This window comes from Balaenoptera musculus, chromosome 7 (genome assembly GCF_009873245.2).
Source record: "Balaenoptera musculus isolate JJ_BM4_2016_0621 chromosome 7, mBalMus1.pri.v3, whole genome shotgun sequence".
NCBI lineage: Eukaryota > Metazoa > Chordata > Mammalia > Artiodactyla > Balaenopteridae > Balaenoptera > Balaenoptera musculus.
In genome coordinates, this window is record NC_045791.1 from 75,506,542 (window position 1) to 75,532,032 (window position 25,491).

The 25,491-nt window shown below is 41.0% G+C and overlaps 1 protein-coding gene and 1 non-coding gene across 2 annotated transcripts in view; both read right to left on the reverse strand.

The window, feature by feature from the left end:
- The window catches only part of RFTN2 (raftlin family member 2), a 66,250-nt gene that overhangs the window by 8,133 nt on the left and 32,626 nt on the right, over positions 1 to 25,491 (reverse strand). Inside the window, exons 7-8 of the mRNA XM_036856933.1 lie at positions 23,809 to 23,912; positions 6,027 to 6,105 (exon numbers count right to left, since the gene is read on the reverse strand). Coding sequence (XP_036712828.1) covers positions 6,027 to 6,105; positions 23,809 to 23,912 — 183 coding nt within the window. The remainder of the gene's footprint in view (positions 1 to 6,026; positions 6,106 to 23,808; positions 23,913 to 25,491) is intronic.
- TRNAW-CCA lies at positions 9,470 to 9,543 on the reverse strand. Its single transcript has one exon. It is a non-coding gene; the product is annotated as a tRNA-Trp (tRNA).

The window sequence follows — 25,491 nt, forward strand, 5'->3', positions numbered from 1 at the left end:
TGGAAACGAAATACTTTTAAATGACCTGTTGTTTCTTATAAATAATTATCAAAGGGAAATGGGCTGAAGAATTTAACTGAAATAAAGATTTTTAGGTAATAGAAAAATCCGATTAGTTTTTTATTTGAGTCTTCAAAGAAACAGAAAAGTTAAGAAAGAAGATCTTGGAAGAAAAATTGAGAACATTTAATAGATGGAGGTAAAATCCTGGTCAGAGTCTCTTACCCTGCTTAGCATAGCTTTCACTTCCTTGAGTCTATCTAGAGCCCTCCCCACAAAATAAAGAAAAAAAAATTTAAATAGATAAAAGGAAGAGCAAGATAAATAGAACCTTGCGGGCTTCCCTGGTGGCGCAGTGGTTGAGAATCTGCCTGCCAATGCAGGGGACACAGGTTCGAGCCCTGGTCTGGGAGGATCCCACATGCCGCGGAGTAACTAGGCCCGTGAGCCACAACTACTGAGCCTGCGCGTCTGGAGCCTGTGCTCCGCAACAAGAGAGGCCGCGATGAGAGGCCCGCGCACCGCGATGAAGAGTGGCCCCCGCTTGCCGCAACTAGAGGAAGCCCTCGCGCAGAAACGAAGACCCAACACAGCCATAAATAAATAAATAAATAAATAAATAAATAAATTAAAAAAAAAAAAGCACCTTGCTTTATTTTTTATTTTTTTTATTTTTTTTAGTGTTCCAGCCTTTCTTTTTTTTTTTTTTTTTAGAAATTCACGTTCTTTTATTTATTTATTTATTTATGACTGTGTTGAGTCTTCGTTTCTGTGCGAGGGCTTTCTCCAGTTGCGGCAAGTGGGGACCACTCTTCATCGCGGTGCGCGGGCCTCTCACCATCGCGGCCTCTCTTGTTGCGGAGCACAGGCTCCAGACGCGCAGGCTCAGCAATTGTGGCTCACGGGCCCAGTTGCTCCGTGGCATGTGGGATCTTCCCAGACCAGGGTTTGAACCCGTGTCCCCTGCATTGGCAGGCAGATTCTCAACCACTGCGCCACCAGGGAAGCCCACCTTGCTTTATTTATACTACAGAGCCTCATGTAGAGGAAAGGGAGGTTAACAATCTCATTATACCTCATAAAAATTCCATTATCCAAGGAGAGTTTTTACTGAAGGACAAAGGTATAAAAAATATAGCCTATGTGATTTATAAAGCCTACAATCTTTCATAACATTTTAATTTTATTTTATTTTTAAATTAAAAAAATTAAAATTATAAAGCATACAATCTTTTAAATTTAAATATGTAAAAGTGTAAAGTTCTATGAATTTTAATACATGTGTATAAATTTGTGTACAAATCACAGTCAGGACACAGAACAGTTCTATTATCCCCCTCAAAACCCCCCGTGCTATTCCTTTATCACACCCTTCCCCAAACCCCAAATGCCCGGCAACCCATGAGCTGTTATCCACAGTACAGTTCTGTCTTTTTGAGGATGTCATATAAATAGAATAGCACAGGGACTTCCCTAGTGGTGCAGTGGTTGAGAGTCTGCCTGCCAATGCAGGGGACATGGATTAGATCGCTGGTTTGGGAAGATCCCACATGCCTTGGAGCAACTAAGCCCATGTGCCACAACTACTGAGCCTGCTCTCTAGAGCCCGCGAGCCACAACTACTGAGCCCACACACCGCAACTACTGAAGTCCGTGCGCTCTAGGGCCCAAGTGCTGCAACTACTGAACCCGCGTGCTCCAACTACTGAAGCCCAAGCTCCTAGAGCCTGTGCTCTGCAACAAGAGAAACCACCGCAATGAGAAGCCCAAGCACCACAATGAAGAGTAGCCCCTGCTCGCCGCAACTAGAGAAAGCCCGCATGCAGCAACAAAGACCCAACACAGCCAAAAATAAATAAATAAATTTTAAAAATTAAAAAAAAAATAGAATAGTACAGTCTATAACCTTTTGAGACTGGCTTTTGTTTTTTTTTTGGCTGTGCCGTGCAGCTTGCAGGATTTTAGCTCCCCGACCAGGGATTGAGCCCAGGCCCCGGCAGTGAAAGTGCCAAGACCTAACCACTGGACCACCAGGGAACTCCCTGAGACTGGCTTCTTTTAATCAGCATGCTTTTTGAGATTAATCCACACCATTGTGCATATCAAGAGTGCATTTGTTTTTATTTCTGAGTAGTATTCATTGTATGGAAGTACCACAGCCGTTTATCCATACACCTGCTGAAGACATTTGGATTTTTTCCAGTGTTTGGAGATTATGAATAGAGCATATAAACATTTATGTGTAGCTTTTTGTGTGAACAAACGTTTTTATTTCTCTAGGGTAAAAGCCCAAGAGTGGGATTGCTAGGTCATATGTAAGTGTATGTTTAACCCCATAAGAAGCTGCCAAACTGTTTTCCAGAGTGGGTGTACCATTTTGCATTCCCACCAGCAGCGTTTGATAGTTCTGATTGCTCCTCATTCTTGCTAGTTCTTAGTATTGTCAATATTTTTTAATCTTAGTCATTCTAGTAGATGTATGGTAGTGTCTCATCACGGTTTTCATTTGCATTTCCCTTAATGACTAATGATTTAAATGTCTTTTTATGTGCTTATTTCTCATCTACATATCCTCATTGGTTAGATGTCCAAGACTTTTAACTATTTTTTACCTGCGTTGTTTATTTCTTACTTTTTAAGTTTTGAGAGTTCTTGATACCTTCTGGATACAAGTCCTTTGTCATATACGTGATTTGCAAAGCTTTTTTTTTTCTCCCAGTCTGTGGCTTTTCTATTATTTTCTTAGTGTTATTCACAGAGCAAAAGTTTTAAATTTTGATAAGGTCTAATTTATCAATTTTTTAAAATGAATTATGCTTTTGGTGTCATGCCTAAGAACTCTTTGCTTAGCTCTAGTTCAGAAGATTTTCTCTTATTAATTTTTTTCTAAAATTTTTCTAATTTTCCTAAAACAAACTATCTTTCAATAGCTTAAAGAAAATTGAGGCAGTAATTGGGAGTATAAATATTTTGAATTGATATTTTCCGTATTTAAAAAAATTCTCAAGCTATCTAGAATATTGTGTAAAAACATATCTGTGGAATATAAACAAATTCCAAACGTAAAGGTCTTTATAACTTCAGAGAAAAAATTCCAACAATATGCTTTCTTCATCATGTGATTCTCAATTCCCTCCCCTATACAGAGGCATGAAATGGCTTTGCTTAACATAAAAGTACTGTTCTATGTTGAGTGCAACACTGAATACAAAAAGTCTTATATATCTTGACATTAATCTCAGTAAAAGAGAGAACTTTTTTTTTCAAGGGTTAAACCCTAGATCAGTTTCTACCAGCCCATGAAATTTATCATTTTATTGAAAACTCATTAACAATCCTAGGGCAATGTTTGTAATGTCTCAAATTTCCACCAACTGGTTTTTAGAACTAAACACCTTTGGGCTTCCCTGGTGGCACAGTGGTTAGGAATCTGCCTGCCAATGCAGGGCACACGGGATCTATCCCTGGTCCAGGAAGATCCCACATTCCGCGGAGCAACTAAGCCTGTGCGCCACAATTACTGAGCCTGCGCTCAAGAGCCCATGAGCCACAACTACTGAAACCCGCGCGCCTAGAGCCTGTGCTCCGCAGCAAGAGAAGCCACCGCAAGGAGAAGCCCGCACACCGCAACAAAGAGTAGCCCTCGCTCGCCACAACCAGAGAAAAGCCGGAGCACAGCAAAGACCCAACGCAACCAAAAATAAAATAAATAAATTTATTTAAAAAAAAAAAAGAACTAAACACCTTTGAAATAATTCTTTGAAAACCTTTATAAACGAAGCAATCCCCTCATCAGCACCTCCCAAACAACAACTGATTTCAAGGTACAAGCAAAGAATAGTGCCATTACAGACCTACAACTGTAGGTTGTTTTTTTAAAAAAAATAAAATGTTTTTTCAAGGCATGTTATAAATGTATAACTTTTACAAAATATATATGAGATAGCTAAATTAACTCTATGGCAATACTGATAGTCTACTACCTTCTCGAGATAAAATAACAAATTATTTCCACTAGAGAAAACTAAAAGAATTTACAAATTGGTTTTCTATTATAGCTATTACATACTTCAGCTCCAGACTGAACCACCTACATGTTCTGCCCTGAAATAATCTCAATATCCTGAGATTTCCTGCTAGGAAAATTAAAGATTTATCAAAGGAACTAAAAATAGTAAATCCGTTTAGAAGTAGAATTCTAAGCTATAAAATATATTATTCCTGGGCTTCTCATTGATGAAAACTGACCATTTACGTACTTCCTTACTATTATATAAATGAGCCAGAAATTTTATATTACAATGGATGTAAATATAAAGATTACCCAAAGAAAAGCTACCACTAGACTACTGAATGGTATTTAAAGTTAAACAAAAAGAGCTCAAATATTTTCAGGGAATCAGAGAACTAATATCTAACCCTAAGAAAGGAGACCATGAAGCAGCTGAATTTGGGTCTTATATCTTCACAAACACCAATTCCAGGGCCCTCAGTTAGTCAAAATTCCATGAGGCTGTGAATTCTGTTGATCTTTCTCAGAAATGATGGCTGTTTGCAGAATGTTTAAAAAAAAAAAAAAGAAGAAAGAAAAAGAAAAACAAAAGAAAAGGCTGTAGCATGGTGAGAAGTTGCTTTGGGGAAGGAGAAAGAAGAATGAAAACCTTTTCTGGCCATTCTTTACATAGATCCACCTTGCTTCTTCTTAACCGAATATTTCTTAATGAACTCGTGAACTTGAGCCACTCTCACCGGGGTTGGGAGGCCCTGCTCACCTGTGGGCTCTAATTCAGTCTTTCTCTAAAATCTGTGTACTTGATCACTCTGCTCTCCTCCCATGGGAGGAATCTTCCTATCCACCTTTCCACCTCTCTACCTGCTTACCCATGGAGCCAGCTGGAGTCTTTCCAAAATTAATGTGAGACAACGTAGCATGGCTGCATTACATACACTGTCAGTCTAGCTTTGCTAGTTTAGAAAACTTTAAAGTTTTCTAAGACAATATTTTCTTGATATACAGAAGAAGAATCACTTCAAATAATTTTCTGGTCTATTGGCAAACTTCCTGTTTTGAAGGTTATGCTTTAGTTAATTAATGCACAGATTGCTTCATTCAATGATGCTATTCTAGGTGTGCATCTAGTAGGGGTCTCTTAAGGATAAGGTGACTTGAGGCTCAGCATAGCCCTTCAGCAAAGGGCTGAAAAAATATGACCTTGAGGAGACAATACAAAAGTGCTGTCAGAAGTCAAGATAGACAAGATCACACAGATATCACGCACATTCACTTATAAGGCTTATAACTGTGGAGAGGAAAAAACTTTTCCTCTATCATCTTATGTTCAGTCTCTCAGACCAGCAAATTAAACTAAAAAAAGATTAATAGAAGAAAAGGTTTATTTTGGATGCACATGGGGGCTGCAGAGAAGTGAAAACCCAAACAGGCAGTTAGACCGGGAGATTATATATCATTTTACAAGGGGTGATAAATTGTGGTGAAGTGACTAGACAAAGGAAAAGGGGTTTGGGCTTCTAGGGGCAGTAGATTGTGGGAAGGTAAGTATTCGAGACAACTAATGGAAAAGAAGGCTTTAGTAAGGTTTGTTTGTGGGGACTACAGTCTGTGTTGTTCCCAGTGATAAGAGTCATCTCTGGTACAGGAGAGGGAGGCAACTTTACAAATGGAAATTTCTGTCACCTTTTAAAAGGGAAATTTATGCTCTGCTTTTGTCAGAAAGGGAGAGGGTAGAGAGGTCCTCCTGTGTCTGCTGTTTTTTAATTGCTTTTAGCTCAAAATAGTAATCCTTATGCCCATGTGGCATATTTTGGAGTAATATTCTGATCCCCTTCAGAACTGTCTCACATGCCTGTTTGCTGGTACATTTCCTTTGTTATATGTTGGTTCAGAAGACTGTTTCCTTATCAACTCCACACTTCCTCATCTGTTCACCATTTAGAATTACAAAGAGAGTTTAAGGATTAAATGCTTCAGTGTAACATTTAGTTCATAAAGCATCATTTTTACTCACTTCCGGTGTTTGAGCGGCTGAATTCCACATAACTGGTCTCTGAAGGAACACAACCTGCTTTGTAGCCAAATTCCCTTCACTGCAAATTAAAGCAATAGCATTAGTATTTGTAAATTAGTAATTCTCTATATTTCACACTTGGCTAGAATGTTCCCCATGTGTCCTTTGTAGAATAATCTTCTGATCCAACAATAATTATGAATATGATTCTATATAAGTTGAAGCAGATAAAACAGGGAAAAAAAAATCCCTAAAAACTAAATATGGTCGTTACAAAAGAAAATTTTAATGTTTAAAACTTGTAATCTCACTGTACTAACATACTTAGTTTCATCTCTTTGTGTCACCTCCTACTCTTTAGTAAAAGGCGAAAGATTTATGCGTTTTGAAGAGAAACCAGAGTGTCACCTCCTACTCTTTATCAACATGTGTATTTCTGCATGTCTATAACTTCTGCGTATTTGCATTCTGTATTCTATGCTTATCCTTTTTCTTGTTTGTACACTAGGATGATATTCTTAATAGCTGCATGATATCCCAAAGAATTAAGATACCAAAATGTACTAAGCCTTTCCTTTATTATTGTAAAATCAGGCTGTTTCCAGTTTTCTGCTAATTATAAATAATGCTGCTATAGAAATATGTACAGTCTTCCTTATTCTTTATGACTTATTTCCTTGAGATAAATTCTCAGGAGTGGGATTATTAGGCCAAAAGGGTATGATTTAAGCTCCTTGGTATGCATTGTCAAATTTGTCTCATAAAAAGAAGAGACCAGTTTGGGCTGCCACGTGTGAGAAATTTTATATACACTTTCCATTGAGGGACTTCAGCCACAGCTATTTTCATTTTCAGATGCTTCTTTGTAGTCAGCTACTCAATATTCTCCTTATTTAACTACCATCATGGCAAATTACCCCTTGCCAAAGACTACTTGGGGTTTGGATTTCTCTGAAATGCTTTTCACAGAGTCTCCATGGATTTATGGGGAGGAGTGTCTGTAGTTAATGTTGCTCAGTTACGACTTTTATTATGCAAAAAACCCAAACAAAACCTCACTATTAGCTGCATTTTATGCTGAACTCCTTTTCTGGAAAACAAATGCAACATTGAAACTCTGGCCCTAGTGGTTAACCCCACACCATTTGAAAATCCCAAACTTACTGATACTATTGAATTTTGAGAAACCGCAAATCTTCCCACAAAGTGGTAATGAGAGACTGCTTCTTTTTTATCTTTATTTTTAAAGGACTGCTTCTAGTCTAATCTTATTTTAGTTCAACTCAGTCTTTGATTAGAAGAAAAGACTTGTTATGAAATATACTCTAACTTTTGGGAACAACTTGAATCATCAGGAGACATCAGTTATGACACAGGAAAGGACTAGTGGTGTATAGAACAGGCTGGTTTGTTTGGGAGGCTGGGAGGATACACGAAAGGGCAGTGGCTTTGGAACCAGATGGGTCCTGGGTTCAAGTCTCAACTCTACTGTAAAACAAAGAATGTTGCCGACCATCCAGTTCTACAAGAATCAAGTCATTAGCCACTGCAGCCACTGACCTACAATTCACCGTGAGAGGAATTCAGGTGAAGATCAGGATGAGGCACTCGGTGCTCTGGGAAAACAAGCCCTTACATAGCTAGAAATATTTCAGGAGAAATTTTTTTATGAACCTGGATTCTTACATCTTCCCATACTTAGAAAAGATCTAACGTCATTAACTGAGATACCTGTTCCTCATGACTAACCTTCTACCAAATGTGTGCCTGATTGCACGTGACCCTTCTCCAAAACTACATATATAGGGACTTCCCTGGTGGTCCAGTGGGTAAGACTCTGTGCTCCCAATGCAGGGGGCTTGGGTTCGATCCCTGGTCAGGGAACTAGATCCCACATGCATGCCGCAGCTAAGCGTCTGCATGCCACAGCTAAGCGTCTGCATGCTACAACTAAAGATCCCACGTGACGCAACTAAGACCCAGCACAGCCTAAATAAATAAATAAATAAATACATAAAATATTTTTAAAAAACCACCACATATATATACTGACCTGCCCGCCTCACCTCTTGGGAGCAGTTCCTCAGAGCTCTTTGAGAGACTGTATCCTGGGCTAGAGTCCTTAGTAAGTCCCCAAATAAAACTGAAACTCACAGCTCTCATGTTGTGTTGGGTTTTTTTCCCCAGTTGACACTACAATAATAGCCGACAATACCACCTCATAGCTGGTGACTTTGGCAAAGTTTTAAAATTCTCTTACATTTCCTATCAGGGCCTTTGTGATGGTTAAAGAAGTCAGTGTGTATGAAGAGCCTCCGTGGTGCCTTTCACTGGAAGGAGCACAGCAAATGGGATTTCCCTCCAGTTCCTCCACTCGTTTAATGCAATGTGGGGCGGGTTAAGTGGGAGGAAAATATCTCAGAATCAAGAATATCTTCCAGACAAAACAGTCAAGGGAAAGGGGACACAAGAATAGAGAAGAGGTTTCTGGCTAATGTTCAAGGTGTGTGACCCAGGTAGAGAATCACGTGAGGGAACCAGGCCTAGAACTATTCAAAGATGAGAAGGAGGGATCAGGGTAGAATTATTCTTCTTGAATAGGAAGCAGGAGAATGTCAGGGTAGAGACTGGGGATGACCCTGGAGTGAATTCTCCCCAAACGATTATAGGATGGGGCAAGTCTGAACGCACTAGGGTGTAATGTTTGGCTGACAGCAGGCTTCTCAACCTTTATGAATGGGGTAAAACAGTAAGTGTGGAGACAGTTTCTCAAAGGCTGAGTATCTTAGGACAGTCTCTGGATGCCCAGGTAAGACTTTGGAAGGTTAGCGTCTTCCCATCTCTTGGGAGGTCCTTAGAGCCAGACCCAATTTGAAATACGTCTGAGACCTCTCTGTCCCTGGTTTTCTAAAGGACATTCTGATTTAAAATATGTCCTGCTATTTTCAGAACATGTGTGAGATGTGGAATGCCTTTTGGTTTGGAGCATCTAATCATGGCAGAAAGAGAAAGAGGTCTGAAGACTTACAGAGGGACAACTGTTTGATAGGGAAAGTGAGTCACTCACAGTCTCCAGTAGCTCCTGAAGTAACTCTATTTACTGAGCTTGGAAAGGATATTTCCCCTGTAGCATGGGTTTCTGAAAGGATTTGCCTGGTGAAGTCATTACAGGACCAGAGAGAACTTCAAATGCTCTCCTGGAAGCTCTAAGAGGACAGGGCCTACATCTCCTATTCCCTACAGAAATTTTTATCCAAAAAGTGCTGTTTGTTAACTGAGTAACTTAGTACCTTCCTGAGAGGCAGTTAAGAACCTTTGTTTGTTTGTTTTTTATTTTTTAATTTTAATTTTTTAATTTATTTGGCTGCACCGGGTCTTAGTTGTGGCATGCAGGATCTTTAGCTGTGGCATGTGGGCTCTTAGTTGTGGCATGTGGGATCTAGTTCCCTGACCAGGGATTGAACCTGGGCCCCCTGCATTTGGAGTGCAGAGTCTTAGCCACTGGACCACCAGGGGAGTCCCATAAGCTCATCTTTCAATGCAGGCAGACGTGAGTGTGGGATATCTAGGGAGAGCGAGCCAGGGACTGTATTGACAGCACAAGCAGAGCAGCCAGGCCACAGATGGGGGAGAAATGCGTTCAACCGACTCTACAACTTTATACTACAAAATATTTGGACACATCATTTCTCTGTGATGTATTTATCAGAGAAGCAGTGGAGTGTGCGAGAAATAGTATCTGTGGTTTTAGAGTCAGATTGACCCTGGGTTTGCATCCCAGCCCTGTTGCTTGCGAACTATGTGACGCTGATGTAGTCACCCTATCTTTCTGAGCCTCCTGTTTCTCTTCTGTAAAACACAGATGGTTCTAATAATACCAGTGAGGTGGTGGATGTAAAGTTCTTTGCACAGACCCTGGAGCATAGCAGATGCTCAGTAAATGTTTCCTTCTCCCTTTCCTGCCTTCTTCTACTCATTTCATAAGAAAACAAAAAGAAGACTCTCTACTTGGGTGTTTTTAAGGGAGAGGGGTTTGCTATGGCATCAACAGACAATCAAGAAAAAGCCTGGCTTCCCACTAACGAAGATCTCATGGACTAAACTAAGAAAAGTAACTTCGATTTGTGCAATGCTTTCAGTGTACTGAGTATTTTCCATGTGAATTAGCGTATTTGTTTCTTATGACAATCCTTTCAGGTGGGCAGAGAAGATATTATTTTCCCCATTTTATGAGTAAAGAAATTGAAACCCAGAGTTTTGTCATGAATTGTCTCTAGTTTCCCCCTTTCCACAATACCACACCATCTCTACAGCAAGTGTAGAATGAACTCAGGGAAGCCCTGACTACAGAGAGGAATGGCCTGGTTTAATTCCATTCTGACTGGACAACTTTATAACGAATGAATAAATGTAGACTATTTTGCAGAAGTCCAGATTTCTATGTTAGCATCTCCCCAAGTTATCATTTCAGCTTATAATGTTGTTCAGGAATTGTAATGGACAATAACAAAGGAAATAAAAACAAGGGTTCATTTTTTTCCTGGGCCAATTAGACTATTTAAACAGAACATACAGGTCCTGGTGTTAGTATGATGAAAGGAAGGAGAGACAGGAGCAAGTTCATGATCTGTGGCATTTAAGTGCCACATAAAAAGTGAATCACTGAAAGCTTTGCCTTAAAAAATTGTCCCCATGAATTCAGTTTTGCACAAGAGTGAATAAGTACTACTTATAAAAACAAACAAGCAACAAAAACAAAACTAAAAAGCAGTTCTATCAAGGTTTGATGATATCTTTAGTGATATTTAAATTTAAAAGTTATTTTTGCAGGAAGTTATGAGGACAAGTTGAACTTCTGCTTGGTCCAATATTTGCTTACAATTTCAAGCATCTTTGAAACAGAGCTGGAGACTTAGAATTTATGGGTAGGTGGGAGAGAGTCTTTCTACATTCTTCGACATATAAAAACCAAGGTCATATTTGATTGGCCTGTGGGAATCGCCCCCTCGACTCAGTTGCTCGTGGCTGAGTTTCTGCTTGTGGCATTCTCATACCTGGAATGCCCATGCCACCACCACTCCTCTTCCCAGCCTGCCCATCTTTTGAGATTCATTTCAACTGACCTGAAAGCCTTCAGTGATCCCTCAACTGAAGAGCCACACACCCTTTTCGGGGCTCCCATGGAGCTTAATCCTTTTCGCAGGGATTTATCAAGTGGTCACTGGTACACATGTTTCCTTCCTACTAGGTCTAAGCTCCCTGAAAAGCTAGTCTCCTTATCTCTGCATCTTCCACGTTAATTAGCAGAAAGCCCCTTTTAAGATAGTGCTCCTGTTGGTGGGAATGTGAATTGATACAGCCACTATGGAGAAGAGTATGGAGGTTCCTTAAAAAACTAAAAATAGAACTACCATATGACCCAGCAATCCCACTACTGGGCATATACACTGAGAAAACCATAATTCAAAAAGAGTCATGTACCACAATGTTCATTGCAGCTCTATTTACAATAGCCAGGACATGGAAGCAACCTAAGTGTCCATCGACAGATGAACGGATAAAGAAGATGTGGTACATATATACAATGGAATATTACTCAGCCATAAAAAGAAAAGAAATTGAGTTATTTGTAGTAAGGTGGATGGACCCAGAGACTGTCATACAGAGTGAAGTAAGTCAGAAAAAGAAAAATAAATACCATATGCTAACACATATATATGGAATCTAAAAAAAAAAAAAAAGGTTCTGAAGAACCTAGGGGCAGGACAGGGATAAAGACACAGACATAGAGAATGGACTTAAGGACACAGGGAGCGGGAAGGGTAAGCTGGGACGAAGTGAGAGAGTGGCATGGACTTATACATACTACCAAATGTAAAACAGATAGCTAGTGGGAAGCAGCCGCATAGCACAGGGAGGTCAGCTGGGTGCTTTGTGACCACCTAGAGGGGTGGGATAGGGTGGGTGGAGGGGAGACGCAAGAGGGAGGAGATACGGGGATATATGTATATGTATAGCTGATTCACTTTGTTATAAAGCAGAAACTAACACACCATTGTAAAGCAATTATACTCCAATAAAGATGTTAAAAAAAATAGTGCTCAGTAGATATTTGAAGAATCAAAGACTTTATGAATTAACGGGCATTTGGTTTCTGTGATAATGTACTGATGCCAGAGGACATGCTTTAAAAAAAAAATCATAGCAAGTGAGCAAAGCTTGCAGGAAAGACAAAAGGCTTCCTAGGTCTTTTTACCTCTACGAATTTCATTGACATTCAGTATGAATCTTTTAAGATTTAGCTCTTCCTTCTCCTCCTCACAAAACGTATTACTCAGGCACATCAGCCTATAATAACTATAGCTTACAGAATTTTATGTTAATTAAAAAAATTAAAATGTCCCACGTTATGCCCAAATTTAAAAACAATTCACTCCTTGCCTCCCCCCATTGCTTCAGTGAAGGGAGAGATTTCTTAAACAATACACAAAAAAGGGTAAAAATTGATATATTTGCATATTTTAAAATTAAAAACTTCTGCTAATCGAAAGACATCATTAAGAGAGTAAAAAGACGAGCCACAGAATCAGAGAGTTCATTGCAACACACGTAACAAATAAAAAGTCTCATCCAACATATATTTAAAAACTCCTATAAGTACAATTTTAAATGTGGGCAAAAGATTTAAACAGGTACTTGACAAAAGAAAAATCTCAGTGGTATAAACATATGAAAACGCGCTCAATTTTAGTAGCAATTAGGTAAATACAAACTAAAACCATCCTGAGATCATACTATATATACAGTTACCAGAATGACAAAATTTAAAAGTATGACCAATTTTTTTGTTGGAGCAATGGGAACTTTCACATCCTGCTGGTGGGAGAGTAAGCTGCAATATTCTAGTTGGAAAGAGTCTGGCATTTATATCTAATAAAGCTAAAGAAGTGCCCTGTGAGTCAGCAATTCCACTTCCTGGTCTACACCCTTGAGAAACTCAGGCACGTGTCCTCAAGTTCAGGACAGCATGCTTGTCATAGCCAGCGCCTGGAGGCAACCAAACCATCAGCAGCAGAATAGATAAACAAATACCTACACACAACATGGATAAATCTTACAATGCTTTTTTTTTAATTTAATTTTTAAAATTTTATTAATTTATTTATTGAAGTATAGTTGATTATATGACAATATTATATTAGTTTCAGGTGTACAACATAGCAATTCAATAGTTTTATAGGTTGTACTCCATTTAAAGTTACTGCAAAATAATGGCTATATTTCCCTGTGCTGCACAATATATCCTTGTTGCTTACTTATTTTATACATAGTTGTTTGTAATCTTACAATGTTAAGTGAAAGAAGCAACGTGTGAAAGAATATATATAATTCCATTTTTTAAAATTCAAAACAGGCAAAACTAAATAGTACTATTTAGGGATTCAAAGGTGAGTGGTAAGACTATTAGGCAAAATAAGGAAGTGATTATCTTAAAAGTTGGGGTAATATTGCCTCTGCGTGAAGGGAGTGGGTGTGATAGGGAAACACATGGGGTACTTCTAGGGTGCCAGCAATATTCTCTGTCTTGTCCAGTGGTAATTACACAAGTGTTTGTATAATTATAATTATGCACATTTGTGTTTTATGTACTTTCTATATGTGTGTTTTATTAACAAAATTGTTTTAAGAGTATATGTAATGCTGATATGTAGGAGAGTTGTTGAGGATTTATGCATGATAAAAATGCTCCCTCCCCTTTTACATTTATTGTTTTGGTAAAATCTGTCTTGAATTCTATTTTTTTTTTAATTGAGGTATAGTTGATGTACAATATTATATAAGTTTCAGGTGTACAACAGAGTGATTCACAATTTTTAAAGGCTATACTCCATTTATAGTTATTATAAAATAACTTGGCTATATTCCTTGTGCTGTACAATATATCCTTGCAACTTATTTATTTTATACGTCGTAGTTGTACCTCTTAATCCCCTACCTCTAGCTTGCCCCTCCCCCTCCCCTTCCCCTCTCCCCTTCCCCCTCCCCCTCCCCTTCCCCTCTCCCTACTGGTATCCACTAGTTCTCTGTATCTGTGTGAGTCTGTTTCTTTTTTGTTAGACCTATGAGTTTTAAATTAGGAGAGGTCTTTAGGAATTCATTCACCTGTACCTACTTTTCCTTGAATATATGCTGCACTTTGGTGACTCTGCTATGTGCTATGGTTGCCAGAAAGAGGAAATACTTCGTGGTATTCATACTTCCACTTTACACCTTCTGTGCTCATAGCAGACATCTGATCACATTCTTTTCTGCTGATCCTGGTTTTAGAATCCTTGTTTTTATGGTGTTTAGGCAGCCGCTACCCACAGACCAGTGCTGCTGTGTGAGATGACACCTGTTTATTGTTCCTGGTTAGTCCTATCTGCCACCAGGATTTTTCTCTCTAAAACTACTTTTGGAAGCTCTATTCTTTCTTAACAATGCCTGCCCCTCAGACTTCTCAGCCTCCACAGACCTCCTTCTCCTCTTTCACTGATGTCCTCTACCATATTCACCTGCCTTACACTCAACTCTTTTTTCACTATTGCTTCCCCAAGGAGACTTTTTATACATTTTCTCCCGAATTCCTTCCCCTTGCCCCATTAAATTTTAATAACAAAGATATGCCATGTATCTGTCTATGTACTGTGACCTTTTGGAGGGCCACAAAACTTTGTAATATCTAAGATGTTTTCACCTCCCCCATAACCAGTTTTCACCCCCTTGTGGCAATGTCACCTCTATTGAGAATATATGCTCTAGACCGCTGTTCCATATTTGTTATTTGTGACTGTATTGTCTCTCCAAGTAGATTATGAGTTCCTAGAGTTCCAGCCAGGGTCTGCCCCTTGAGTGGGTAAAATACTGCCTTATACATACCAGGCACTCAATAAATATTTGAGTTGACCTGAAAGAACCTTCTGTTTAAAATAAAATGCAAGGGATTTCCCTGGTGGCGCAGTGGTTGAGAGTCTGCCTGCTAATGCAGGGGACACGGGTTCGAGCCCTGGTCTGGGAAGATCCCACATGCCACGGAGCAGCTGGGCCCGTGAGCCACAACTACTGAGCCTGCGCGTCTGGAGCCTGTGCTCCGCAACAAGAGAGGCCGCGATAGTGAAAGGCCCGCGCACTGCGATGAAGAGCGGTCCCTGCACCGCGATGAAGAGTGGCCCCCACTTGCCGTAACTGGAGAAAGCCCTCGCACGAACCGAAGACCCAACACAGCCAAAAATAAATAAATAAATAAATAAAGTAGCTATAAAAAAAAAAAAATAAATAAAATAAAATAAAATGCAAGAATGTGAATCGGTTTGAATACAAACTGAGTTGGTTTCAAATGAGTGGCTTATTTGCAACTGCTTAATCACTTGTGAAGTAAAAATCTTATAAACAGATTCCATTTATGGCTTCAAAATCCATTAGACTAGAGAAAACAAAATTGTTAGGTTAATTTGTATTTTCTGATTAGTTTTGCATCATCTTATACATTAATTAATTGCCATAGTTTAAAACTGAGTTCCCTTACTGAGTTTATGATTAATTTCTCTATCCAAAACATTATTCGTTTTCTTGTCCCAACCCTGTTCCCCTCAGGACTGAGGCATATCAAGGAAAGGCGTGGCGGGGAGTGGGGGGGCTTCCCTGGTGGTGCAGTGGTTAAGAATCCGCCTGCCAATGCAGGGGACACAGCTTCGAGCCCTGGTCCGGGAAGATTCCCACATGCCGTGGAGCAACTAAGCCCGTGCGCCACAACCACTGAGCCTGCGCTCTAGAGCCTGCGAGCCACAACTACTGAAGCCCACGCACCTAGAGCCCATGCTCCACAACAAGAGAAGCCACCGCAATGAGAAGCCCGCGCACCACAACGAAGAGTAGCCCCCGCTCGCCGCAACTAGAGAAAGCCCGCGCACAGCAATGATGACCCACTGCAGCCAAAAAACAAACAAACAAATAAATAAATAAATAAAATCTATAAGAAAAAAAAAGAAACGGGGGGGTTGAAACCAAGCAGGACCCTGTGGGGCCTTCTCAGGTACAAAAGCCCCTCTGTGTCCCCTGTTTCTTTCTTTCTTTTTTTTTAATAGTAATCTTTTATTTATTTATTTATTTTTATATTTATTTTTGGCTGTGTTGCGTCTTTGTTTTTGTGGGAGGGCTTTCTCTAGTTGCGGCAAGCGGGGGTCACTCTTCATCGCGGTGCACGGGCCTCTTCACTATCTCAGCCTCTCTTGTTGTGGAGCACAGGCTCCAGACGCGCAGGCTCAGTAGTTGTGGCTCACAGGCCTAGTTGCTCCGCGGCATGTGGGATCTTCCCAGACCAGGGCTCGAACCCGTGTTCCCTGCATTAGCAGGCAGATTCTCAACCACTGCGCCACCAGGGAAGCCCCCTGTTTCTTGTTTGTAGAACAAAAGGCTTTAGTTTTCTAGGTCTTTCCTGAGTTCTAAAGATCAGACACAAGCAGTTAAAGATTAGGACAAGAGGCACAGGACTCCTAGTTCCTCCAGAAGGGATACCTGATGCATATCTTTAAGTTGTTCTGTAGAAATTAAGACCCCCCCACCCAGGTGGAGGATGGTGGCCACATGCTGACCACAAGCTGGGAGACCCCAGACTGGTTGGAACCAGAAGGTTGAGATTCCCAAGACATCGCCCTGTTACCTCACCGCCAACCAATCAGAAGGTCCACGAGCTGATCATGCACCCTACAACCTCTCTCCTAACACTGTCTTTAAAACCCTTGCCTGAAAGCCATCGGGGAGTTCGGGTCTTTGGAGCATGTTCTCCTTGCTTGGCACCCTGCAAATAAACCCTTACTTTGCTGCAAACATCCGCTGTTAGTTTGGCTTTCTCCACCATGGGCACATGAGCCCTTTGCTCGGTAACACAACTCAGAAATAAATGAGTAAATTCCTGCTTTTAAAATATGAAATAGGGCTTCCCTGGTGGCGCAGTGGTTAGGAGTCTGCCTGGCACTGCAGGGGACACGGGTTCGAGCCCTGGTCTGGGAAGATCCCACATGCCGCGGAGCAACTAAGCCAGTGTGCCACCAACTACTGAGCCTGCGCTCTAGAGCCCGTGAGCCACAACTGCCGAAGCCCGCGCGCCTAGAGCCCGTGCTCCGCAACAAGAGAAGCCACAGCAATGAGAAGCCCGCGCACCACAACGAAGAGTAGCCCCTGCTCGCTGCAACTAGAGAAAGCCCGTGCGCAACAACGAAGACCCAATGCAGCCAAAAATTAAAAATAAATAAATAAATTTATTTAAAAAATATGAAATAAACTTTACTTTTTAAAAGTAGAATTATAAAATTAAATTTTAGCTTGCACCTTTGTAAGCTAGTCCTTAGTCACGAAGTTCCTTTGCCTTATGACCTTCATTTGTTTCTCAGATATCAGTACATGTGTTAAAGACAAAAAAAGGCACTTCCACAATTTAGCTCCTCCCAACCCCTCCTCCTGACAAAATGTTAGAAATTTAAGTTCAGATGAAGAAGTGTGGTAACTAGAAGTATATGTAATAGACAAATTGACTATTTCTTAAAAAACGTGGGCCTTATCAAAATGCTGCTCACTGCAAGATTGCTACAAGCTTAACTCACAATGGAATTACACAATACTGTTTCCACAGAAGTTAAATTAGAAAGGGAAGAGACTGGCATGAAAATGGACCAAATGTGAAACCCTCGCCTCTCCCTCTACTGTATATAAATAAGCAATTCCTGCCTTGGCTACCACTTGGGACTTAGAGGAACTTATTTGTGCACTTAAGTGTCTCAAATAACTGCAAAGACTTCTAGTGCTTCTGAGCTGTGGTGACCACAGGGCTGTGGAGCCTTTTCCTTCAGGGGTTACAGAAAATGGAACAGGGGGCGGGGCCCCTGACACCACAGTGAGCAGACAATTTTCTCTTTTTGTTATTCACATCTTGTCCTTTATGACTAGACTTTTTAATATTCTCTGTACAGTATAACTTGATTTATTGTACCAAAAGCCCCCGCCTTTAAATTCTGTCTTCTGAGATATAAATGAGGGTGTACACTTTTCTTCTATCTTGTGTTCTAAAATGCTTTCTCTTTCAATGTTAGGTTATAATTCCATATTTCTGCATGTGCATCAGAATCACCTTGGATTCTTGTTAAAATGCACATTCCCCCTTCCCTGCCCACCCCAGATTATTACTGGGGAGAGGGGAGCTGATCTGAGGTGGCCAAACAGAGGGAACTCTGGCTCCTCCTTCCATTTTCTTCTGGAGATTATTTTAAGGTCAGCAATATTAGCTGCTTGTTCAGCTAATTTGATCCTCTACCAGATTTGCCCTGAAGAATTTAATGTAAATTTTCACCTTGATTTTTTTGAAAAGGATTGGGCCTATTTGTATAATTAATTATATAGTGATAAGGATTAAAAAGGGATTCTGGCAAGTTTTCAGGGCTGATAACAATAACTCTTGAATAAGGTAGTGGTATCAGATTAACATATCTTGATGTTTCCATGGTAAAACAGCTTTAAACCTCAGTGGTATGATCTTGCCTAAGGTAATGGAGCCAACAACCTTAACCTAAGGACACTCTGGGGAAACAACTTTATGCAATCTGATAACAGGATATATTTGTTTGTTTTTATTGAAGTCTAGTTGCTTTATAATACTGTGTTAGTTTCAGGTGTACAGAACAGTGATTTAGTGTTTTTGCGGATTATATTCCATTATAGGTTATTATAAAATAATGAGTATATGAGCAGATAGGGTGGTTGGGGGGGTCCCCAGAAAAAGAGAACCAGGCACAACTTTCTTGACATAAGAGAGGCCATTTTGTGATCTAAGCCTGGACGCAATGCTTGCCCTTGAACAGGTCTCAGCAAATAATGATCTTAAGAGAAAAAAGGAATGCAGGAACAAATGAAAAGCATTCATGAAACAAGAATTCAGCAACAAAACAGTCCTAGGTCCTCCTCAAGGGATGTCCATAACAATCTGATACAGAACTTTGAGTTCTGCAGGAACTAAGGCCCCACCCAGGTGGAGTATGGTAACTACAGGCTATGACCCCAGCCTGGTCAGAACCTAAGGAATGATGATGTTGACCTTTTCTGACTCTTGTGACTTCAACCAACTAAAGCTTAGACTCTGGTTAACCTTCCCCCTAATTCTATGCAGAATTCTCCTCTGCTCCAGCCCCTTCATGAACACACATGTACCCTTAGCGTGAAACTCCCCTAGTTTTGCTGTTCGGGGGAACACTGCTTTGGGAAAGATCCTCCATGTTCTCCTTACTTGCTGCAAGCAATAAATCCTTCCTTCTCCTGATCTTGGCTTGGTTGTATATTTTGGCTTGACACCTACCAGGAGGCGAACCCAGTTTTCGGGTAACAGGCATAATTCCCTGTGCTCTACAGTATATCCCTGTTGCTTATCTATTTTAAATGTAGCAGTTTGTATCTGTTAATCCCATACGCCTAATTTGTTCCTCCCTCTTTCCCTCTCCCCTTTGGTAACCACAAGTTTGTCTTCTATATCTAACAGGATATATTTGCGTAAGGAATGAAAAGAGAGGAAAATACATTACGTAGAGACCATTCAAGTTATGGCTTAGGTGATAGAAGAGTAGAAAAAATTGAAATTACTTAAGACATTTTTGTTGTATATGAGTCAAAAATATTTAAGGAAGAAAGTTTTCACTGGCAGTAGTTCTAAGTTATGTTTTAAGACATGTGGGCCCAAAAAGAAAGATGATAGCATTAGTTTTTCTGGGTATGAGCATAACGTGTAAGCAATGTATCTTTATAGCGTCATTATTTATTTCTGTCCCTTTTATTGGCTTGTAATACTCAGGGCTGATTTTGTATACAGTGAACTACAGTACTGACATTTTCTGAAATATCCTGATTTACGACAGGCCAAGCCATCATGCTTTTACAATTGGCTTCAACTTCTTAGGGATTTTGGTTCTGCGAAAGGATTAAATCCTGTATAATAGCTCTAATTTATTAGCCTAGTATGCACAGGCCCTGCATTATCTTGCTTAATCATCAAGATAATCCAGTGAAGTTGATATTATTGTATCATTTTCCAGATGAGGAAACTGAGACTTAAAGAGGTTCCCAAAATCATATGGCTGGTAAATGGTGAAGGTATAATTAAAATGAGATCTGCTTAGCTCAAAGCCTGGACCATTCTTCTAGTTTCAGAAACTAAAAACTTTCAGGCAATATCCCCCACCTGGACCAAGATGAACTGCACGTAATATTCTTATTTACATTTAAAGATGACCTGGCTCATGAAAGAATGCTGGTTGTGGTCCATGATCTCACAGAAATTATAAACCATCTTTGAGGAAGCAATCAGTCCATCTGAAGAGTGTATTAAAGGGAAAAATAAGACAAAGAAAGACATGGAGCTGCAGCAAGGGGACAAAATGGATGAAGAGGAAAAAGAGAAGAAAACCACATCTCAAACCCCAAATTCTGCAGGACAGGACTATGGTGCAAAGAAGGGTTTACCAGAAGTTGCCCTTGGTGTTCCTTTTTACCTGATATCACCTGCACGAAAAAGTTGGTGGTGGAAAGTATGGTGGTACCTGCCCTACAGCCCTGCATCCCTGAGGGGTCCCCTGGCAGGAAGAAACCCAGAGAACTCTTGCAGTTTACCAGAAAAATGTTCCATAGTTCACAGTATCAGGGTCAGTTCTTTTGGATGCTGTCTCTTAAGAATTCACAACCTTCTAGATTAGAAAAGAGTCTGGAAAAATATGTATTAGCCTTTTATCATTGGTTATTTTATAGTTATTATATGTAGTGGTATTAAATGATGAGAAATGTTTACTTTCCGTGTAAAAAAAAAAAAAAAAAAAGAAGATGACCTGGCTGAAGGTGACTACTATCCTGTGTGTACTGAAGCAGCTAAGACCAGCGTGTGACTGTCATAGGGACAGCATATTTGGACAAGAATAAAAAGGCCCTGCCTTGTGTGGAGGTTTGTGCCAGACACTGGTGGGTGGGGCTGGGTGATGAGGCTGCTGGCTGCAGGGCCTTGGAGGGTCCTGGTAGCCCCTTTGCTAATTTTTTTTTTCCTTTTTTGGCTGTGCCCTGCACGGCTTGTGGGACCTTAGTTCCCTGACCAGGGATTGAACCTGGGCCACCGCAGGGAAAGCGCTGAGTCCTAACCACTGGACTGCCAGGGAATTCCTGCCCCTTTGCTAATTTAATTGCACATAAGATGAGCCTTCACAAGGAGGGCCTGAAAGGTCCACTCTGCCTCCACAGTGTCTTGGTGGATAGCAGGGGTACTGAAGAAGCTGGGGATGGTGGCGAGGCAGTGGTGCTACCTCTGCTCCGAGGATAACATACAGCCACTCCTCACGCCAGCGAGCCTCCTAATCACTTGGTCCAGCCTGTGACCTGACGCAGTTTGACACGCAGGACAAGGTGGCCGAGCCAAGCATGGCTCCAGGCTCCTCCACCCTTCCCCATCACAGAATGCTTGAGACCTCTTCCTTCCCACCTTTGGTCTCAGTCTTGTTCTCATTCCCAAACCAAGCAGGAGATGCTCCAGGAGTGCCAGCCGTGTTCTGTGGCTCAGCATCCAGCCTGTTCGTCTTGCCGTCTAATCTAGTGCCTAGTGAGTCATTCACAGCACTTTAGGAAATATTTAGACTCATGGGAACAGAAGCCCTGAGTGAATAGGAGGGAGGAATGAAAAATATATTTTTCACTGGGGAAAAAGGAACACGAAAGGTTCAGAACTCAGAGCACTTTTAGGAAGGGTTAACTATAATGGGCCAATGAAACCCTAAATGTACACCTAGGAGAACCACCGAAAAGAGGTGAGGAGGCCAAATACACAAGTTATTCTGAGGGAGGGTGGGGAGTGGGATAGACCAATGGCTTGGCAGATGGAAGATGAGGGGTGGCAGCCAAGTGGAATTTCTTTCTCTCTCTCCTGCAAAGATCCTCAAATGTTGATGAGCTTCTGAAGCTTGTGAAAATGGAGATTCGTGGACCCTACCCTCAAAGCTTCTGACTGTCCCATTGGGGTGAGCCTCTGGCATGTGTATGTTCCTAGGCACTCCAGAGTATTCATATTGCTTGGTCTGAAGACCAGATCTTGAGAATTACTGCTGTACTGTGGTCTGACAGGTATGTCACAGATTTTTAAAAGTTGGGTAATAATTTAGAGAGTTGTCACTCAGTTTGAGAACAGTTACCAATAAATCTCTGAGAAGAAAAGCAGATGAATTGCTTTGCTTACTTCTAACCCCTCCCTTTAAAGCTTGAGTGTCTTTACTCTGTATCCACTTTTATCCCTCTCTCCACCTGAAGGAGGTGTGGCTTTATTATAGAGCCATGTCAATCAAATGTTTTTAAAGTCTGTGGGGAGGTAGGGTTACTGGCCAGGGGTAAAGTTGCTAAACTAAAGGGTGGATGAGACTGAGGAGAGGGGAGCTGCTTCCCTTAGCTATACGTGACCATCAATATTAAACCGTGGTCGACTCTGCTTAAAGGGAAGGCCCTTTATTGTCCTCTACTATACTGTCCTCTACTATACTGTCCTTTACTATACTGTCCTCTACTGTACTGTCCTCTGCAGATAGTACCAGCCAGGCAGGGCAGCCTTGTCAGTCAGTCATTTTCTGGATGCCAAACAGGGCAGAGGGAACATTTCTGAGTCCAAGGCATAGCAAAGCACTTTATACAGAGGGCTTCATTGGTCTCTCTCTCTCTTTCCAGACAAACAAACAAAAAATAACAACTCAATCTTTTCCTTTCCCAGGAAAAGGAGAAAAGAAAAAGCCGGTACTTGTGAAGTGTTGGCATTTTGGTTCTAATGTAGGTATTTATTTTAGTGGAAATAGCTGACAAGTCCATGCTTCAGGGGAAAGCTAACCCCCCACACTGGAGGGGAGGAATGGAAGCAGAAGCACTGACGCCCCTCCATCCCACGCTCTGGGCCTCACTGCATCCCTAACCCCAGCTGCGTGCTGGCCTGAAGGCAGTTTCACACAGGCAGTGCAGAAGAGCAGGACAAAGGGTCCTACAGAGGGGCTGTATTTTCTGTTTGCAGATTCATATCGGCTCAATCTTCACTCTAGGGAAGAATTGGAATCTCAAGTTGGAAAAAAGAAGGTATAGTAGTACAGTCTTTGAGGAGAGAGGCAGTCTCCTGAGTGCTGGAAGCAGCACAGAGTTGGGAGTTGGTCTACCTTGCCCCTGCTCTGGCTTTGTCATCATGAGCTCATATGCCTTTGGGAAGGAGATGCAATTAATAGCTTGTACATACACAGTCAGCCCTCTGTATCTGCAGTTCAGATTCAGCCAACTGTTGATGGAAAATATTTGAAAAAACAGTTCCAGAAAGTTCCAAAAAGCAAAACTTGAATTTTCCAGCAACTTTGTACATAGCATTTACATTGTGTAGGTATTATAAGTAATCTAGAGATGATTGAAAGTATACGGGAGGATGTGTGCAGGTTATATGCAAATACTATGCCACTTTATATAAGGGACTTGAGCATCCCGGATTTTGGTATCCATGGGGGTCCTGGAACAAATCCCTCATGAATACTGAGGGATGTATATAACTCGAGGGGGTTAGATTTGCTGATCTCCAAGGCACATGGAATCAGATTAGAAGTTCAGTGAAATGCTTTTTGTAGGCATTAAGTAAGCATTGTTAGGTTGAATTATCTAACAGATGAACTCTATTTTACAATGAGATGAGAGTGTGTCAGGATACTTTTGGCCTTACCTGTCATGTCTCAGTATAGGTGTAGGCAACACGCTTGTCAGGAGCCATCCAAACTCAGCCAGAGTGTGCAGCAGAGGGCCATAATCCGTTTTGATTTCACAGCCCTGTGTGAATAAGCACAGAGTTCATAGTCTAATGACAAAGACAACCAGCTACACAAGTGATGACAATGAGGGTGAAAAGTGTTAGGATAAGGGGAGTTCACGCTCCATTAAGTGCAATTTCACCGGCTGCAGTCTTCCTGGGCTTCTTTTCTGCTCCCTCTGCCTTCCAACCATTCAACCAAGTTAGAAACACTGGGGATCAGAGTGGAGAGAGGTTTCCATGGGGTTCTCTAAGGTTGGGGCCTACCTTCCCTCAGTCTTGTTTGGGCATCAAACTTTAATATATGGGGGACTCTGGGAATCTCCATTTTAAAAAGCTCCCTGGGTGATTTGGATCCAAGTAGAGTCCATACACTTTCAGAAACACTGGTCTAGGGGCTGGGAGTGGGGACAGGAATAGAGAGTGAGCACTGGGGAGTGAAAGGTGAGAGGAGCAGAGAATCTTCACTGCTTTTTACTCACTTGGAATTGATTCTTACTTGGAGCTTTATCTCTTACCCCAAATCCTTTTTTCCCCCTCGATGGGATTTCCAGTATCTTTTTCTTTCTTTTCTTTTTTTAAATTAATTTATTTTATTTTTGGCTGTGTTGGGTCTTTGTTGCTGTGCGCGGGCTTTCTCTGGTTGTGGCGAGCGGGAGCTACTCTTTGCATGGGCTTCTCCTTGCGGTGGCTACTCTTGTTGTGGAGCACGGGCTCTCGGCACGCGGGCTTCGGTAGTTGTGGCTCGCGAGCTCTAGAGCGCAGGCTCAGTAGTTGTGGTGCACGGGCTTAGTTGCTCCGCGGCATGTGGGATCTTCCCGGACAAGGGCTTGAACCCGCATCCTCTGCATTGGCTGGCGGATTCTTAACCACTGCACCACCAGGGAACCCCGGATTTCCAATTTCTTTGAAAATAACCTATGTCTCTCTAACCTTTGCAAGGCCAGAAAGGCAAAAGTGTCCTTGAGAGAGGCTGTCAGTGAGGGCCTCGTGCACATAGCACAATATACCTGAATTCAGTCTGTACACCTCAATGGCAGTCCATTTGGTGACATCTGAATTCAGAGTGCACAACAATGGCAGCAATGTCATCTCTGATTAGGAAGGACAATGCTGTGTGTACGTACTTGGCCTGGTGAGAGAAAGAACACCTTTGGATATTTTTGCCTTTGAAAGTCAATTCACATGGTTAAAAAAGTCAGTCACATTGGTTGCTTGGATATAAAATTGACTGATTTTTTTTTTTCAGTTTCAGCTAGTTGTCATGGCATTGTGTAAAGAGAATCTCAGTGCCAGGGGACTTTGTTTAGGACTAGAATGCTAAATCTTTGGGAATCTACTGTTATTTATGTATAGATAATTATTTTTGCTATCTTTTTTTTTTTTTTTTTTTTTTTTTTTTTTTTTTTTTTTTTTTTTTTTTTTTTTATTTTTGCTATCTTTTAACAAAGCTGAACATTGAGTAAAGCAAATCACCTTTACACAAATTTGAAAGTTTGTGATGCATTTGTGATGAAATTCTGAACACTGAATAAAAATGTGTTTGAAGAATACTGTATGTGTTAGGCAATGAAAATCTTTAACATGTAAAAATAACGT